Source organism: Polypterus senegalus, chromosome 1, assembly GCF_016835505.1.
Source record: "Polypterus senegalus isolate Bchr_013 chromosome 1, ASM1683550v1, whole genome shotgun sequence".
Lineage (NCBI taxonomy): Eukaryota > Metazoa > Chordata > Cladistia > Polypteriformes > Polypteridae > Polypterus > Polypterus senegalus.
Genome location: NC_053154.1, coordinates 215803646 through 215821902, shown reverse-complemented (window position 1 = coordinate 215821902; position 18257 = coordinate 215803646). Strand labels below are relative to the sequence as shown.

Below are 18257 nucleotides of genomic sequence, written 5' to 3'. Positions count from 1 at the left end.
GCGGTTCCTTAACCTCTAAACCACCCTGCCTGACCAGTCTAAGTTTACTAAAGAGAGCAACACTCCAATGCTTTGTTTTTATTATCAACTATACCCCAATCCCAAAGATATGTGCAGAAGCAAGGACATTGTTAACATCCACTAAAGAAAGAAAGAAGGGAGCTATGATATGCAGTCATAAGACAAAGAGCCATTGATATAAAAAACCAGAAAAAGTAACTTTGGACAGAACACAGATGAAAGTGATCAAAATATTTTCGCTAACCAAGTAAGACAGATTGAATGATATTATGATATATTATATTCAAGTAAATTTTGCAAAGATATCTTATAAAATACACATAATCCTGCTGCATCGTTCCCAAATACATGCGGGTATTACACTCTAGGTCTCTAAAAAATTAAACTGAAGTATGATAGGCTGACCTCAGTTGTATTATATATACAGTATGATAGGTGAGGTCTTGCCTTGTAAGCATCCATATGGTGGCGCCCTTGTCTTCTAAAATAATTCTATGCCAACGTCTACCTACTGACTTTTCTCTACTCTTCTAGACCTAAATATGAACCTTTCAATATCTTATATGAGATCTTGCACCCCACCCATTTCTTGCTCACTTAGTCTTATGTCTAGTATTAGGCTTCAATCAAGACCACGATTACCAGATTTCATAACAGTACTAATCCTCAACCACAACATCTTGGCCTTAGAGACTTCCACACTAGTTTAGTAAATGTTTTCATTAAAATATTTTTTTGTGGTCTGTTGGGAAGTAGTTAATGTTATCCTTATGTTATTTGTTTGTTTTAATGTTTAACTTGTAAGAGCATCACCCAAAATTTCTATGAAGTTAGCGGCTTTATATCAGTAAAGCAGAGTAATCACTAGGAATGCAAATGTAGTTCAATATTAATAATAAGTAGTATGTAAACGAATGCTCCATTTTTAATCACATTTCACTTGCGACACATTTCCTGAGTATACTGGACAGGTCACACAGTGGTATGCAGTACTATGCTTGATGCCAAATAAACAGTGGTCAAGGTATAACACAACATGAACATCTGTTTATTAAAAAAAAAAAAAATTTATATGCAGTCCTGGGTTAAGGGTGCTGTAGTTTTTTGGAATGGGCAAAAACTAAAACCTATCCAAATGAGTCTGGCTGCAGACCTCCAGTTGGCAGACCCTGCTGTGATTGGCTCCAGTCACATGACCCTGTGAATTTCCATCCATCCATCCATTCATTATCCAACCCGCTATATCCAAACTACAGGGTCACGGGGGTCTGCTGGAGCCAATCCCAGCCAACACAGGGCGCAAGGCAGGAAACAAACCCCAGACAGGGTGCCAGCCCACCGCAGACCCTGTGAATTTGTATTTGCTAATTTACCTAAACTACATTTCTTCATGGTCAAGCCATGTGAATGGTAGAATAATATAATATCGTAACAAGCTAGGGATGTGGGAGTCATGGGAGTGGATTACCCACCTCATGTCAGAGTGCTAGTGTGTCTCTAAAAAAGACACCTCTGCCATACCACCAGGTGCTTCATGCATAACGCCATGCATAGAATTCACAGTAAAACATGGCATACAGACAAAAGCGTAAATGTGCGTACACACAAAAAAATCTAGATGTATAAATCTGTGCGTTCATCAACTTCCACGTTATTCTGCTACAGAAATCCCAGTCAGGATACAAAGGAACGCACTTGCATGCGCCTCCTGCCACTCCCCAACTCCTCCCAGAATTAAACCTCTTTGAATATGCAAATCAATATAAATAGCTTGCGGTGGGCTGGCGCGCTGCCGGGGTTTGTTTCCTGCCTTGCACCCTGTGTTGGCTGGGATTGGCTCCAGCAGACCCTCATGATCCTGTAGTTTGGATATAGCGGGTTGGATAATGGATGGATGGAATATAAATAATCCCTTAGCTCAGCGTTTTGTGAAACGGCAATGGCAAAAGCACGGGGGAAAATAGAAGAATTTCAGCGAATACCAAATGGAGGTAAGGAAAAACATACTATTTGTTTGTTTAAACAATGGTATAAACAACAAAAGGAAGTTGATCGAGTGACATAGTGTGTCTGAGAAACCTGAAAGCTCAAGTTCAAAAGTTGCACAGTGCCCAAAATAAAAAAGAAGTTGTCAGATATCAAAGTCGCTGTGAAAAGGTGAGTCATAGCCCACCGTCTGAGTGTCATATGAAATCTTATTAGGGTACAGATAAAAGAAAAAAAATAGGGACACAGTGGGAAAAAAGCTCGAAATGTCAACTTTAATCTCAAAATTTCCACTTTAATCACATAGTTTATTTTGTCATTAAAGTAGAACATCATAAACTTCATCTTAAAATCATTTAATTTAATAGTTTCTTAAACACCATCATAACTAAAGTAGCACATTAAATACTTTGTTTTGTATATATTCTTCTATGTACTCTATGTGTGTAAATTACTATGTGCTTCTTAAACAGGCTTTCTATTCCTCTGACAGGACACAGAATCCATTACATTCATGATATTACAGCTCTCTGAATACTGAGATGTATACTTGATATTATTTTCATGATGCTAGGAATTGAAGCATGTATTAAACATGGGAACGCACTGTGGTGGTGGCGCAGTGATGGTGGCGCAGTGATAGTGATGAGTTGCTTCCCCGTTCAGAGATTGTTTTTCTTGCCTCCTGCAAGATGCTTGCTGCACTTTGATGAAATAATTTATTGCAGCAGCAGTGTCTCTTTCAAACGTACTAACCCCCAATTGCAGTCCTTCCTTTTCTTTCTCCAAGTACCCAATCACCACACAATCAGCTCAGTAATAGATGTTAAGCCATCTGTAAGCGTAGAACTCCAATTCTTCAAAACTTTTAAGGAACATTGAGATATCTTTGTAATACATGCTTAATTATTCTATCCATCTATCCTTCCAGTGTCAGGCCAGCCCCAGCAAGAATACAGCGCGAGGCAGGAACAATCCCTAAACTGGGCTCCAGCTCCTTGCTAGCGCTGCGACACCGTGTCCTCACATGTTCAATTATTAACAATATATATTATTTAAATAATGTTAACATTTTATCTGTAATGTGTAATAAACATATTTGGCTACATTTCATATTAAAATGATATCGTCATCATATGTAAATACGCGCTAAAGTGGCTCAGGTTGTGCAATATTACAACCGTATCGCAAGTTTACAGTGAGGTAGTTGTGCTTATAAGTACAAAGAGTTCTACTGTACAAGGAACATTTGATGGACTGATTGACTGCATTTATAGTTCTTGGGATAAAACTGTTTCTGAACGGCGAGGAAAGTCTCTGAAACGTTTGCCGTATGAGTGCAGTTCAAATAGGCAGCATTGCTGAGACAGCGTGTGCTTGATGCTGTATACTGATAATTCTCTTTCTGATCAGAGCTGTGATTCCTCACACAGATGCAGTAATATAAATTCTCCGAGTGGTGCAGTGTAAGAGTAATATGGAAAAATATGATCCGCTGTGGCAACCCCTAATGGGAGCAACTGAAAGAAGAAGAAGAAGAAGAAGAAGAAGAAGGTGCAGTGAGAGTAACAACACTAAAGCAGCTATAGTATTTGGAATAGTTTGGCCATTCCGTGGACCATTATATTGTTACAGGTTAATTACAATCAGATACCTTAAACTAATAAACAATATGCAGTTAATTTCAGTGTATATGATAAAGCTGCGTGAGGGATGTGGATCTAAAAAAGAAAGGGAAACCACACTGGAACAAAAGCACTGCTTTGACACTGGGTGCCGCTAGTTTGCAAAACCGAGCAGAGAACTTGCGTACGCAAGGGTTTGAGCTAGCGTGAAAATGTGTGCGGCTTTACGGCAAGTTTAGGTTTTATACATCACGATTGGAGTGTGGAAATGGGCGTACGCAACATTTTTTTGCATATGCACCGTTTATACATGAGGCCCCAGGTCTTCTGCAACAGCACTTGTTCCCAGCATCTTCGTTTTTTTGGCCCCCACACACATGCGGCTCACCAGCTCCACCTCAATCTGCTTAACTGCAGTCAGAGGCAACCCGCATGCTGCCCTATCCCCCAGTTCTGTGAGCCAACAGCCATGCACACAGTTTACAGTTATTTTTGACAGCTTAGCTATTGGCTCTTGTGAGTGAAACTCCTTAGATTTTTATGTTTGCACCTGTTATTTTTATTGCCCAACAGTGCGTACAACTGGATATTGGAGAATGACAAAGTTTAAGCATCTTCTTATACAGTATTTTGCAGTTTACCTGCCGGACTGTTTTCCCTCAGGGAGACGGTCAGCACAGCTGGACTGAATATTGGCCTGTTGTCATTCTCATCTAGAACCACTATAGTCAGCGGGACGCTACTGTTCAGAAGCCCTACATCTTCTGCAACCAGAATCATCTCAAGTCGTGGGTTAGACAGTGCCTCACGGTCCAGGATTGCTCTTGAACGTACTGAAACCACACCTACGTGGAGGAAAAAAAATGCAGTTTACTGTAAGGGATTTGCCAGATTGATTTATAACTACTGTATTTAGAGTAGCTATTTCTCGGCTATTTATTGAGGCCTACCCGTCTGGTTATCCACTGTAAAGAGATCCACTCTAGACCCCAAAAGCCTGTAGGTGACCACTGCATTGGGACCCACATCATTGTCTACAGCCAGGATTGGCCCATTCAGGACTGCCACTGATGTACCTGATCAGACAAAGAATATAAATAATGATAAACTACAAAAAATCAGAATGTAGAAAAACCCACTGCGAAAGCTCACTACAAACTCAACAGGAAACAGACGAATCTGTTGATCTATTAGTATGACAAAAAAGGAATGACTAATTATACTATAGTTAAAAAAACCACAAAAATGTTCCTTTTCTCTGTGTACCACCCACCTGAGAGGGAATTCTCTGGAATTTCTGCCTGATAGCTAGATTGAGTGAAGATGGGACGGTTGTCATTTTCGTCTAAAATGCTGATTACCAAAACATCTGAATCCTGAGTAAAGAGGAGAAGAAGCAGAGATTACAAAGGAAAACAATCTTAAGACCTTCTTATTCATCATCTGGCCTAAGATGAAAGAAAGTGGACGCTCATTAGAGACAAAGAGCAGCACTAGACAGTAACAGGTTAATGAAAGCGTTCATCTTATGTTTCCACAGTGACTCAAGCAGGGCTGTGATGCATTGCTCAATACTATCAATTAGAGTCGTCTCAGTTGCCTTAATTAGATTGTCTCCTTGTATTTGAGAAACCAGAAGTTTTAACCATTTGGTGTCCAGACAAGGTTTTCTGTCTTGTCTTAGAAGTGGAAGAAACCTTTCTGAAGGTCAAATTTAGGCTGCAGTTTATATCCCCAGTCCTGTGTGGAACTTATAGGTTCTCCTATTGCTTACATGTGTTTTCCTTGAGGTACTCTGTCTTACCTTTCTGAACCAGGTTATTGAATACAGAAAACATTTACTGGTTAAATATATGTAGGTATGTATTGTATATTTCGTGTGTGTGCATAATGAGTGGTCCATGGCACAGGGTGGCTTTTTAAATAAATTGTGTCTCTGTAAATGCACAGGACTTCAATTGGGTGTGCGTGAGTGCATTTCAATCCACGGTTAATTGAGGTGCAGACTCATCTCGTCATACACACGTGCATAGGAGGGCAGATCAGTCAGGTACCTCAGTTGGAATGCAGAGAAAATGGCTCCTTGCACCTGCACCCAATTAGGTAGCAGGGTTAAAATGACCCTGCATGGGACAGAAGGGAGAACAAAATGAAAATGAAAGGGAGAGTGGAGGTTAATGGATGGAGAGAGAAGGGCAGAAGTGACAGAGCTGGTGCAAGACGAATGGATGCAGGTGGACTGGAACGTGAGCCCTGGGAAAGGAGTGTATGGCTGGCGCTTGAGTGAGCTGAGGTTTGTTCCTGTTGAGCATGGGAGTTGGAGCAATGCATTACTCCAGAGGACGTACCCACAAGGCCGGTGAGGGCAGTAGGAGTCAAGTGAGTGGATGCTTGACGGCACCCTGTGGATTGCCATGGGATGGGTAAAGGGGACGCGAGAAAATCGGATGGCTGTCTGCACCTGTTGGTTGACATCTCTCCATGCTGCGAGGTCTGGATAGGATAGGCTGGAGAGGTGTCAGTTTTAAAGGGAAGAAATATACTGTGCTTCAACATCATTTGTAAGCATATTTATTGGTTTTTAACCTCCACAGTCACTTGTATTTACTGTGGTCCAGTGTATTTTTGAACACTGTTTGTTTGCTATTTAATCTTAATAAAAGTACAATTTACTTTGCACCTCACCCCTTGGTTCATTACAGGTGGTGGTGGGCTCAAGAGGCTCCAAGAAGAACCCGGTAACATGCAGCCAACCCGCACCATCACAGTGTGTGTAGATAAATAGATAGTTACAGTGCATCCAGAAAGTATTCACAGCGCATCACTTTTTCCACATTTTGTTATGTTACAGCCTTATTCCAAAATGGATTAAATTCATTTTTTTCCTCAGAATTCTACACACAACACCCCATAATGACAACGTGAAAAAAGTTTACTTGAGGTTTTTGCAAATTTATTAAAAATAAAAAAACTAAGAAATCACATGTACATAAGTATTCACAGCCTTTGCTCAATACTTTGTCGATGCACCTTTGGCAGCAATTACAGCCTCAAGTCTTTTTGAATATGATGCCACAAGCTTGGCACACCAATCCTTGGCCAGTTTCGCCCATTCCTCTTTGCAGCAACTCTCAAGCTCCATCAGGTTGGATGGGAAGCGTCGGTGCACAGCCTTTTTAAGATCTCTCCAGAGATGTTCAATCGGATTCAAGTCTGGGCTCTGGCTGGGCCACTCAAGGACATTCACAGAGTTGTCCTGAAGCCACTCCTTTGATATCTTGGCTGTGTGCTTAGGGTCGTTGTCCTGCTGAAAGATGATCCGTCACCCCAGTCTGAGGTCAAGAGCGCTCTGGAGCAGGTTTTCATCCAGGATGCCTCTGTACATTGCTGCAGTCATCTTTCCCTTTATCCTGACTAGTCTCCCAGTTACTGCCGCTGAAAAACATCCCCACAGCATGATGCTGCCACCACCATGCTTAACTGTAGGGATTGTATTGGCCTGGTGATGAGCGGTGCTTGGTTTCCTCCAAATGTAACGCCTGGCATTCACACCAAAGAGTTCAATCTTTGTCTCATCAGACCAGAGAATTTTGTTTCTCATGGTCTGAGAGTCCTTCAGGTGCCTTTTGGCAAACTCCAGGTGGGCCTCCATGTGCCTTTTACTAAGGAGTGGCTTCCGTCTAGCCACTCTACCATGCAGGCCTGATTGGTGGATTGCTGCAGAGATGGTTGTCCATCTGGAAGGTTCTCCTCTCTCCACAGAAGACCTCTGGAGCTCTGACAGTGTGACCATCGGGTTCTTGGTCACCTCCCTGACTAAGGCCCTTCTCCCCCAATCGCTCAGTTTAGATGGCTGGCCAGCTCTAGGAAGAGTCCTGGTGGTTTCGAACTTCTTCCACTTTACGATGATGGAGGCTACTGTGCTCATTGGGACCTTCAAAGCAGCAGAACTTTTTCTGTAACCTTCCCCAGATTTTTGCCTTGAGACAATCCTGTCTCGGAGGTCTACAGACAATTCCTTTGACTTCATGCTTGGTTTGTGCTCTGACATGAACTGTCAACTGTGGGACCTTATATAGACAGGTGTGTGCCTTTCCAAATCATGTCCAATCAACTGAATTTACCACAGGCGGACTCCAATTAAGCTGCAGAAACATCTCAAGGATCATTAGGGGAAACGGGATGCACCTGAGCTCAATTTTGAGCTTCATGGCAAAGGCTGTGAATACTTGCGTACATGTGCTTTCTCAATTTTTATTTTTTAATAAATTTGCAAAAATCTCAAACTTTTTTCACGTTGTCATTATGGAGTGTTGTGTGTAGAATTGTGAGGAAAAAATGAATTTAATCCATTTTGGAATAAGGCTGTAACATAACAAAATGTGGAAAAAGTGATGCGCTGTGAATACTTTCTGGATGCATTGTACTATCAAAGTTATGCAAATATTTTATTTAATGTAGCCACATAGCTAATGCACAACTTAGAACAACCATAATGCTCTTGAAGTCTCACCCCAAAGGATACTCAACACCATAGGGAATATAGGAAAAAAATAAGGAAGCAACTGGCCATCCTGGGTAAACTCAGAAAATTGCATTTTCACAGGTGATGACAATGATGATATTAACATGGAGCGTAATAATGTAAAACAGTGAACAGCTTACCCAGAGTCCCACAGCTTGCCTTCTCTCACACAGTCTCATGCAGATTATCAAAATCATGTTCAAATTTTAATATGACTAAACTCCAGACTTCACATTTGCTACTCTGCTATAGAACTGACTCATAATATCTCAGTTGTAGTAGCTGTGTCATGGATATATGCCTACTGTGTGACATAATGTGAAGCAGTATGAAACTGCATTATTAGAGTGTTTAAATGTATTAAAATGAGGTTCCTTGGGTTCTGTTAGGGAAATCAAATGTGATTTTCTCTTTCACTGAGCCCAACACTTTGAAAGAGAAGAGTACAGGGCATTGAGGGAACAGGGGGGCATCCATCTAGCCAGATAAGGTGAATCAACACTCTGTAGTCTGGAATGGCCAAGGAAAGATCAGAAATTAATCTTAAATGAAAATGAGATATACTTAATCCATTCACATACGAAGGCAGATAGTTGTAAATTATGCATTATTGTGCATTCCAGGCTATTTTATTGTGCTTATTGCATACCCTTTATAATAATAATAATAATAATAATAATAATAATAATACATTTTATTATTATGTAAAGTTCACACATGAAAATTTGAAATATGTACAAATTACATAATCCCTACCTAAATGAGGCCCAGCTACTATACTACAACAAACTGATAAGTTAGGATTCATTCATTTTGCTGTACCATAATTAATCAGAAGCCAGGAGGCTGTAGAGCAGGGGTGGCCAGTTAATGTCTGGCAAGGCCACAATGGCTGTAGGCTATTGTTTTGAACAAATGTGTTCAGATTTAAAGTCAATCTTGTTGCTAGCTGAACTCAATTAGATGGCTTACTTGGGCTCTCTTTTTCATATCTTAGAAGATAATAATATGGCTTTTACTTCTCTTCTCTTTCTTCTTAGCCATGGCTATGTTCTCTTAATTGTCTACTATGTTTGCTTAATTAATTTGCTTGTCAAGATTTTTAGGTTTTCTTATTGTTTCTGTCTATGAAATAAAAAGCAATTAACCATGAATCACAAATTACCCATAAGGCAGTGGTACCATATTAATCTGTATACATATTTCCCATTACAGAGTCAAAATATTGTAGCAGCTGGCCAACTGATCATTTACAGACTGGGTCGGTTCAGCTACCAACGGGTGACAGTAGCCTTTTAAAAGAACAAACCCCTCTTTTACAGCATAATGGATTTCATTAGAAGCACTGCAACTACCAAGGCTGTCCAACAGAAGAAGGAATCTGTACGAGCTTCCATGAGGAGGTGTCCAGATGTTGGAGGAATGTCAGTGTGCTAAAGTGAAGATCGAGGAGAGTCTGCATGCTTGCGGTACCAGTAATCATGAAAGGCCAAGTGGATACTGTGTACTAAAGAAAGGATCAGGAGTTTGGAGCAACAAAGGAGAAAACAGCACACTTTGGAGGAGGTAATGTGAGGAGTTGGCTACATAACTGCAGTTGTGGGGAAAGAGCTTGAGAATTTGTTGGGACAAGGCAAGGTGAACTGCAGCTCTCCTTATTGTCTTGCATTTGTTATTGTGGAGATGTTTTCCTTGGCACCTAACATTAAGAATATTTATGAGATCAGCTTTGTTTAGTATAACAATATTTAGAACTGTTCATTTAAGGGCTGAACTGCTTATTCTGTATGGTGTCCCTGGCACTCTTGTCTAGGTATTAATGCAATCCCAGACCAATAAGACCCAAGTATTGATATGTATGCTTCAGCTGAAGGGGCCTGAGTTAGAGGAATATGTTATAAAAAATTTGTGGAAGCTTTTAATGTATGAGGGATCTGCTTTTCTGTAGCAGGTTATCTGGTATGAGGTATAAAAATGACAGTGGTTGTCATAGGCCTAACCTCATATACCTGACCACCACATCAGGTAGAATAGGATCCGTCTCGAGACTGTTTACTGAGCCAAGAGCAAGGGAGTTATCGGGAGGAAGAAAGCAGGCATGTCCTAGTGGCATTTAAATTTTTTCTTTGTTTAGGTTTTGTACAATGTTGATCCTTATCTATGTGTGTTCCTTCCTTTATGAGCATTTCCGAGCAAGCAAATGCAGAAAGATAACCAAGAAATTAGAAATTTACTGAGTACCTTTCTTTTAGGAAACAAGGGTTCTGCTTTGGAAAAAGGCAAATCATGGAAGTCATGTAAATGCTAATTGTTTATTTTAGTCTATAGTAAACTTTTAAATTGATGATTTCTTGATTTTAATATTTATCACTGGAACAGATATGGGCATTACCTTGGCTGGAAGATAATAAACTTTTGCTTCAGAACAAATCAGTAGTGGTAAAACACAAGGTGTTCTTATCTCTTCAAACAACACAGTTAAGTATTGTTGCAACAGATACCCACAATGCACATGAAGAACAAAAAGGTTATTTTTATTAATTGTCCATTTTAACATGTGCATGCTTGCCTACCCTTCGTGCAATACGTGGATTTTCTGGATTGTCCTTCACAGTTATGGTTAATCGATACTGGGGCACCCTTTCCCGGTCCAGTGGTCTGTTCACCAGCACAACTCCAGTCTGCAAAAAAGATCAAATGCAAAATGTTACATCAAATAATGAGTAAGGCTGACGAACAAGCTACAGAAAATGTACTATTGATTGTCTCTGTAATTTAATGAAAAGATTCCTTAGCATAGGATGTGTGGAAATGAGTAGAGCAAGAGACGTATGTTGAACAGCATGCTAGCACTTCTGTTGTGATTGTATACGACTCTGGATGGACTCTTGGCAACCACCAATAGGGAATATGTTAACACTGGTGTTAGGGGTGGAAGTCACAGCATCCTTCTAGATAGATAGATAAAACCATAACTGAAGTGTCAATCACAGATGCATGGTGAGCTTCTTACAAGGACCATTTTAAGGGTGCACTAGAGTTTGGGGATTGAACAGTCAGTCATACTGTTTCCATTTCGCTTCTCTCTAAAATGGAAGAATGCCACTTAGAAAAGGACTGGCAAAATTTTCCTCTGCCTCTGGCTAAATTCCTTAAAGGCAAGAATGATAAAAGTCCACATCATCAGCAGTAAGTTCCAACTTGACCAGAAGTCAAGTCCTGGTACTTGAGATAATCCAAAGTGGTGAGGACCATAACGTATTGTTCCCACCCGTCTACCGTGTTTTTTTTTTTTAAATACGAACTGGTAACAAGGTTTACCAGTTGGAGCCCCAACTCTTGTTTCATGTATTTGTCTTTCTTTTACAGCAGGTAGGCACTGTGTGTGAGCAATCTGTTCATAATTAATCGAATTAAATGCTCACTACCTTAATCACGTTTGGAAGGGCCTATCCTGACATGGCAGTTAGTGCCACTGCTACTTTGACCAATGTGCTACTTCTTGCCATGGAATAAAACATCAAGCAGGCTGGGTTCAATATGTCCTCTGAAGGTTATTATTGTTTCAGAAATTAGTTGGTGCCATGTTTGACATCAGAAAGACATTTAGCTTTACACTTAAACATGAACAATCCAAACTCTGAGCTGGTCTGTCAATGCAAAAAAATACCTTGAAGTTCCAGTTTTCCCCTTGTTCCAGACTTCTGGTAAGTCAAAGTAACATTAAAAGATATCTCAAAATAAGTACCCATATATTCAAAGATGTCTACAATACATTCTGAGATACCTCGGATACATATTAAGACAAGTCAAATAAATTATTAGATAAATTATTAGATGTATTGAAAAACTTCATGTGTATGTCAGAAATTCTCAAATACATTTTGTGGTATCTCTGACAGGCAGGCTATTATGTCTGCCATTAAGTATTAACTATCTCAGAATCACTTATTATATAATGTTTGTTTGTTTCCTTTTTTAATGGAATGTTGTGTCCAGATTAACAGATCTTAAAGTGTATTTAAGAATCATAAAATAACAAGGAAGTCATTTTCAGATACCCTGAAATTCATCTGAGATACCTTTAATTGTATTTGAGACATTTCAAAATACAACAACAACATTTACTTATATAGCACATTTTCATACAAAACATGTAGCTCAAAGTGCTTTACATAATGAAGAATAGAAGAATAAAAGACATAGAAAATAAAATAAGTCAACATTAATTAACATAGAATAAGAGAGAAAAAACAAAAAGAAAAAAACTCCAGACGGCTGAAGAAAGAAAAAATAAAATCTGCAGGGATTCCAGACCATGAGACTGCCCAGTCCCCTCTGGGCATTCTACCTAACATAAATGAAACAGTCCTCTTTGGATTTAGGGTTCTCACGGAAGGACTTGATGATGATGGTCACGTAGACTTCTGGCTCTTAGTCCATCAATTTTGGAGCATCATGATGCTTTAAGTAGGTGGTGGTGGTGCAAAATAATATTCAGATATCTTGAAATAGCTTTTGTCTTTTTAAAGATAACATAAATTATATTTAAGACATTTGTGATATCCCTAAATCAGACACAGTTCCTGGAATTGGGAATATAGACAATTGTTTAGGGTAGCAAATGCCCCATCCCTGGCACAGTAGACCTCTGTCTTAAAAACAGCACTCAAGCATGCAGCCACAGCTGGGCATCTTTTCACTGTTCTGCACCTCTCCTCCAACTACAACTGTTGTCTGCTAACCAGAATGGAGTCTAAGACAACAACAACAACATTTATTTATATAGCACAGAAGAAGGGTAAAAGGGTGGCTGTCAAGAAGTACCTATGCTGAGTACCTTCATCAAACCCTCTTACCGTACAGGTCAGTGAAATAACATCTAACAAAATGCTATTCATGCATCTCTGGGTTCTTTAAATGCACACAAGCATATGATTTAGAACCCAAGTAAATGATTGTGATTCACAAATAAATACTTAAATCAATAAATAAAATAGAATAAATAATGAAAACTACATTTGTGGTACATTGAATTAGTTTAGCTGGGCATGACCTGTGACTGACAGGATTTCAGCAATACCTCAGTAACAAAGTCTGGGTGATGTTTCCATTATAATAGCTGGAAAAAGATTATCGAACAGCAAGCAATCATCATAATTGATTATGAAAGAGTCAAACCCATTGGACACTATTTTTAAGAAAAAAAAAGAGGGATTCTAATTATCATTAAACCCAATTTTTAATTAGTTCACTGATGATATTCCTCTCCCTATAAACAATATGACAGGGGATCGTCCTCTCACCTTAGCTGTCGCTTTTGTTTTATGAACACCCCAGGTACATTTATGCATAGGTTTTCAGACTGTCCTCCCTTTTCTTACATCCAGTCTCTCTAGTAACATTCCCTTGCTTCCCCACATTTTCGTACTGCTAGATTTTTCCTCACTTCATTTGTTTGTTGCTTTAAGGACATTTACAGCAAAAGTTGTCTTCTTGCTGGAAATCCCATGATTCCTTTTCAATTTCCGACTGGAAATCTTTTTTACTTGGATTCTTTTGGAATTGCCAAGGCAGTGTCTTGTCAACGCTCCTGTTTGTGGTTTTCATGGACAGCATATAAAAGCGTAACTGAGAGCGTGAGGGTGTCTAGTCAGGGAGGCTAGGGGTAGCACTGTTGCTTTAGGAAGATGATGTTGTTCTCTTTGTCTCATCTAACTGTGACCTTTGGCCCACAGTCAAACTGTTACGTGCCAAGTGTGAAGGGGCAGAGACAAGGCTCAGTATCTCCAAATCTGAGGTCATAGTTCTCCCTTGGAAAAGAGTAAATTGCTCTCCAGGTTATGTGGGGAACTGCCCTTAGTGGAGGAGTTCAAGTAGTTCAAGCATCTTGGGATCTTATTCACTAGTAATGGAAGAAAGGAACGCAAGATAAAGACAAAACTGTGTATGAGGCAGACTCAGAGCTGGGGACACCTGGAAATTCTCCAGAAAGAGCTAGAATCAGTAGCTCTTCTGAAGTACAGGTTGACCTACTTGGCTGCTGCCCCAACTCCAAGAGAAGCAGTTTCAGATAATGAGATGAGATGACATGCATTTCCCAAAGTGTTAAAATAACCTCCCCTCCATTGCAAAATTTCCCAAATGCATTTCAAGTTATCTTAAAGTGACAGGAAGTCCTATTAAAAGTATAGGAAGGTTAACAGGAAGTCATTTATAGATGTCTTGAATTGCATTGAAGTTATTTTAAGAAACCTTGAAATATATTTGAAACATTTTACAATGTATTTCAGATATATCAAACAAACCTGTATGTCATTTTAAGATATTTGGAAATGTAGTGTATTTTTGTTATCTAACATTTCATCTGAAATTTCTTTAAAGAGATGCATTATTAGATACAGTATGTATAACTCACTTTAATACACCTTAAAGTGCATTTTGAGGTGTTATTCCACTTTGCCATAAAGATTACCTCTCTCTTCCTCTCTGCTGAACAATATAATGATGATAGGATTATAACTAGATACTGTTTAGAGCTGAGTAAAATTTTGGCCCTAAAAATAAGGCTGGCACACCATCACATTAAGCTGTTGATTTTTAACTAGCGCTAGAACATACTTGCCAGTGCAGAGGTGGTGATCTCCAAGTGGTTGTCATATGACGCATAATTGAAATGAAGACATCTGTCTTCTATAGGATTATGATCCATGTCTTTGGAAAGCATCCCATTTGCTCAGTAGAGGTTCTAATGTTAATACAGTATGTATGAACACTCTACTTTAGTCTGCCATTGTTTAGCATTATGTAAAGTATCTTGGACTGGTACACCTTTGCTAATTGAGGAGTTTGTAAAAGAAATAGTACTGTGGTTTATGAGGCAAATGTTATCATATAACATTCATTAATATCCAATAAGGAAGGTATTCAAATGCTGCTTTTCCAGTGGCACTAAAGACCAGGTAGAACCAGAATTAGCTGAGCCTGATTCCAGTTGTATCTCAATTACATTTTTTCCATAAAGTAGGCAGGTGGAATCAACTGTTAGTTCCTGTCTACATTAAAGAATTTGCTCTGACCTGGGAACACTTCAGGTTGACTAGGATGATATTGTAGCCACCAACTGGTGTCAGCATGTGTCATTATGCTGATGACAAGACTGCACTCAATCACTGGTGCTCTGTGTCCTCTTTTACACACTTTAGTTGGATTAATTTTTTATGCAAGTAACAAAAGTGTAGTGATGAGTGAAATGATACATATAAAACTGAATGTCTCTATTCACAAAAAAATCAAATTGCACTTCATTTCCAGTGAAATTAGTGCCATGGACCCAATAAGAATAGTGTTTAATTCTGTCTGGGAAACATTTACATGCAATAATTCAGAATGATTCTTTCTATCATTTAGTTTTTAAATAAAGATCTAATTTCCTGTTATGCATAATCAGCTATGTGTTGTGATTGTTCTACTGGTACAATCTTGGTGATTACAATCCTAAAGATGCATAAGAGACAGAAAAGAAACTCAAAGTTCCATTGCACATGGAGTATGTATACCCTGAAGCTCATCTACAAGAATCAAGAAGACAGGAAGTGTGGTTACTAAGTAACAGTTGGCTGGGAAGCGGGGCAAGTGACCTATCACGTAGTTAGTTTTTCTGTGACTAAAATGCAGTAACGTGCAAGATGGTACATTGATTTGCGTTTTTGTGTGGAAAAAATGTAGCACGTTACATCTTTTAAAAACACATCGTGGTGAACAAGAGGCATAAATAAAATAAATTTTACTGGTGTGCAGGTGAAACCCACTTTACACAGCTGTCAAAAAGAACACAGGAAAATTATGGTGGTGTGAGCAATATTTCTTATTTTCTACTCTACAGAACATTAAAACTATGAAAAAAAAACTCTTTTTAGAGTGTTTCACTTGTTTACTACATTAAGTGAGCATGCAGTTTTTTTTCATAAAGTTCTCTGAATAGACCTTCAAACAAAGCCTATAATTAGAGTTAACATTATTTATCAAAACAAAAGAACAATCAACATTAAATGAGAATGAAGAGAGTTTGTTTCAGGCAAGTCTCTTCAACAGGATTTCTCCAAAAAATCATCAGTTGACCGTCTTAAAAAAATGAACATTGTCAGGCACGTGCACCTAGGGTACGTCTTGAGGGTCCTAATGAGGTAGGGACTGAGGCAGTTAAGAGTGGTGGGAGAGCAGCATTAACAGTCTTTCTCTTTGAACCTTTGGAATAGAGGAAGAAAAAAATCAGGAGTGGTCTCCCCTAGACTTTCTCGTATACTCAGATATGGGGATGGATATTTGAGGAGTAAACTGCAAGACAATGAATATGTTTTTATATTATGCACATTGAAGAACCATCAACAACAAATCAAATCAAATGAATAATATATTGAACAATTATTATAAAAGAAAGGTTGAATAAATCGAACTTTGTAGCTGCATGAATAAAAAAGTACCACTTCTGGTTAGCGGAAATAGCATAAACGTTGATAGAAATCTACATTTTGTACCTAATATTCGTATGTATAATTTGGTTGACCTAAATGAAAACGTACTCAAGTTATCATGTTTACATATACAAACACAAACAGACAGACACATAGACATAATTCCAAAAATGGTATTTTCGGACTCTGGGAGGTCTAAAACGTCGAGATTCATCAAAATCTCGAAATTAAATTTTTGGATGATTACAATACTTTCCCTAAGAGAAAGTAAATTGGACTCAGGGAGGTCATCAAAATCTTGAGGTCGAATTTTTGTACGATTACAATACGTTCCCTATATGAGAAAGTATAAATGGAGGAAACATGACATTTTTTCACTGCGACACCAGAAGCCTGCCACTTCTGCTTCTTCCATTTTTTAAAAGAGATGCAGACTGGAAGTCGGCGTTCATTATTGAACCATTATCCAAGAAAGATGGAGTTGCATCTATTAAAAGCACTACACCCAGGCTGAGGAAGTCAATATTTAGACCACATAGACTTTTTAAGTCTATTTTTTACTTAAGTGAGCTCACTTTTAATTAGCACTCCACCATGGACCCAAGAACTTCATCTGTGTCTCCCCATTTTATTTTGCAACATGTCCAATTAAACTTTGACTTTAACAAAATCAGAAACACAAACCGGATTTCTTTTTTTCTTTAAAGCACAGTAAATGTAGCTAGAGAAATCAATGGCCAATGATGAACAGATCATGGCTATGCAAATCTCAGACAGCAGTGGTTATCTTAAACAAACTAACAAGTTATCTCTAAGAGATTTCTAAGCAGCAGGTTAGCAGTTGTGATCTGAACTGTAATATTGGTTCTGTTCTTTTCAATATAACACCAAGTATAATGCCTAAGTTGACATATTGACTGGGTTAGCTCTGTCGTTTTTGATGTTATTATACTCATTAAAAAATTAGGAAAGGATACCAGCTTCCAAATTGTCATTCAGTATAGGTGACTAAAGGAAACATACTGTATTTCTAGCCTGTGCAGAAAACATGGCTTACCGTCTCATTGATGTAGAAGGCATTGTCTGTGTTTCCTCCAGTTACGTTATAGGTAAGCAAGGCATTCCTGCCACTGTCTGTGTCACTTGCCAGCACCCGACATATTTCTGTGGAAACAAAGGCTCCCTCGCTTACACTCTTCTCCAAAGGCAAATTCTGTATGACTGGATCATTGTCATTGATATCCAAAACACGAACTCCAATGAGTACCTGGGAAATAAGAAAAAAAGTAATGAAAGAGAGGCAAATAAGGACTTAGTTAAATATGGAATTAGATGTCATGCTGGCAACCATAACCAATACAGACCTAATTTCTATCCCATTCACATATGGATCAGATAAGAACGATGAACTCATTCAGCCAAGCACAGCTTGGTCAATATCTGTTCCTACAAATTTGCAGAATATCGTTGAGATTCAAAGGTGCTCAAAAAACGTATGTACCTGATGTTTTCAATGTGAAAGAATACTTTCTAGTAATAGTACATAATGTATTCTAAAACAGCTTCCATCTGTACTCTCAAATTCTTTTTAAAGAACTAATTTCAAAGTAACAGCTGGCATCCACA

General features: G+C 38.8%; 1 protein-coding gene across 4 annotated transcripts in view; it reads right to left on the bottom strand.

The window, feature by feature from the left end:
* The window catches only part of cdh23 (cadherin-related 23), a 1363918-nt gene that overhangs the window by 79304 nt on the left and 1266357 nt on the right, over window positions 1-18257 (bottom strand). For all 4 annotated transcript variants that reach the window (XM_039768795.1, XM_039768746.1, XM_039768764.1 and 1 more), the window contains exons 41-45: window positions 17689-17898; window positions 10731-10838; window positions 4906-5008; window positions 4583-4708; window positions 4274-4477 (exon numbers count right to left, since the gene is read on the bottom strand). In XM_039768795.1, the coding sequence (XP_039624729.1) occupies window positions 4274-4477; window positions 4583-4708; window positions 4906-5008; window positions 10731-10838; window positions 17689-17898 (751 nt within the window). The remainder of the gene's footprint in view (window positions 1-4273; window positions 4478-4582; window positions 4709-4905; window positions 5009-10730; window positions 10839-17688; window positions 17899-18257) is intronic.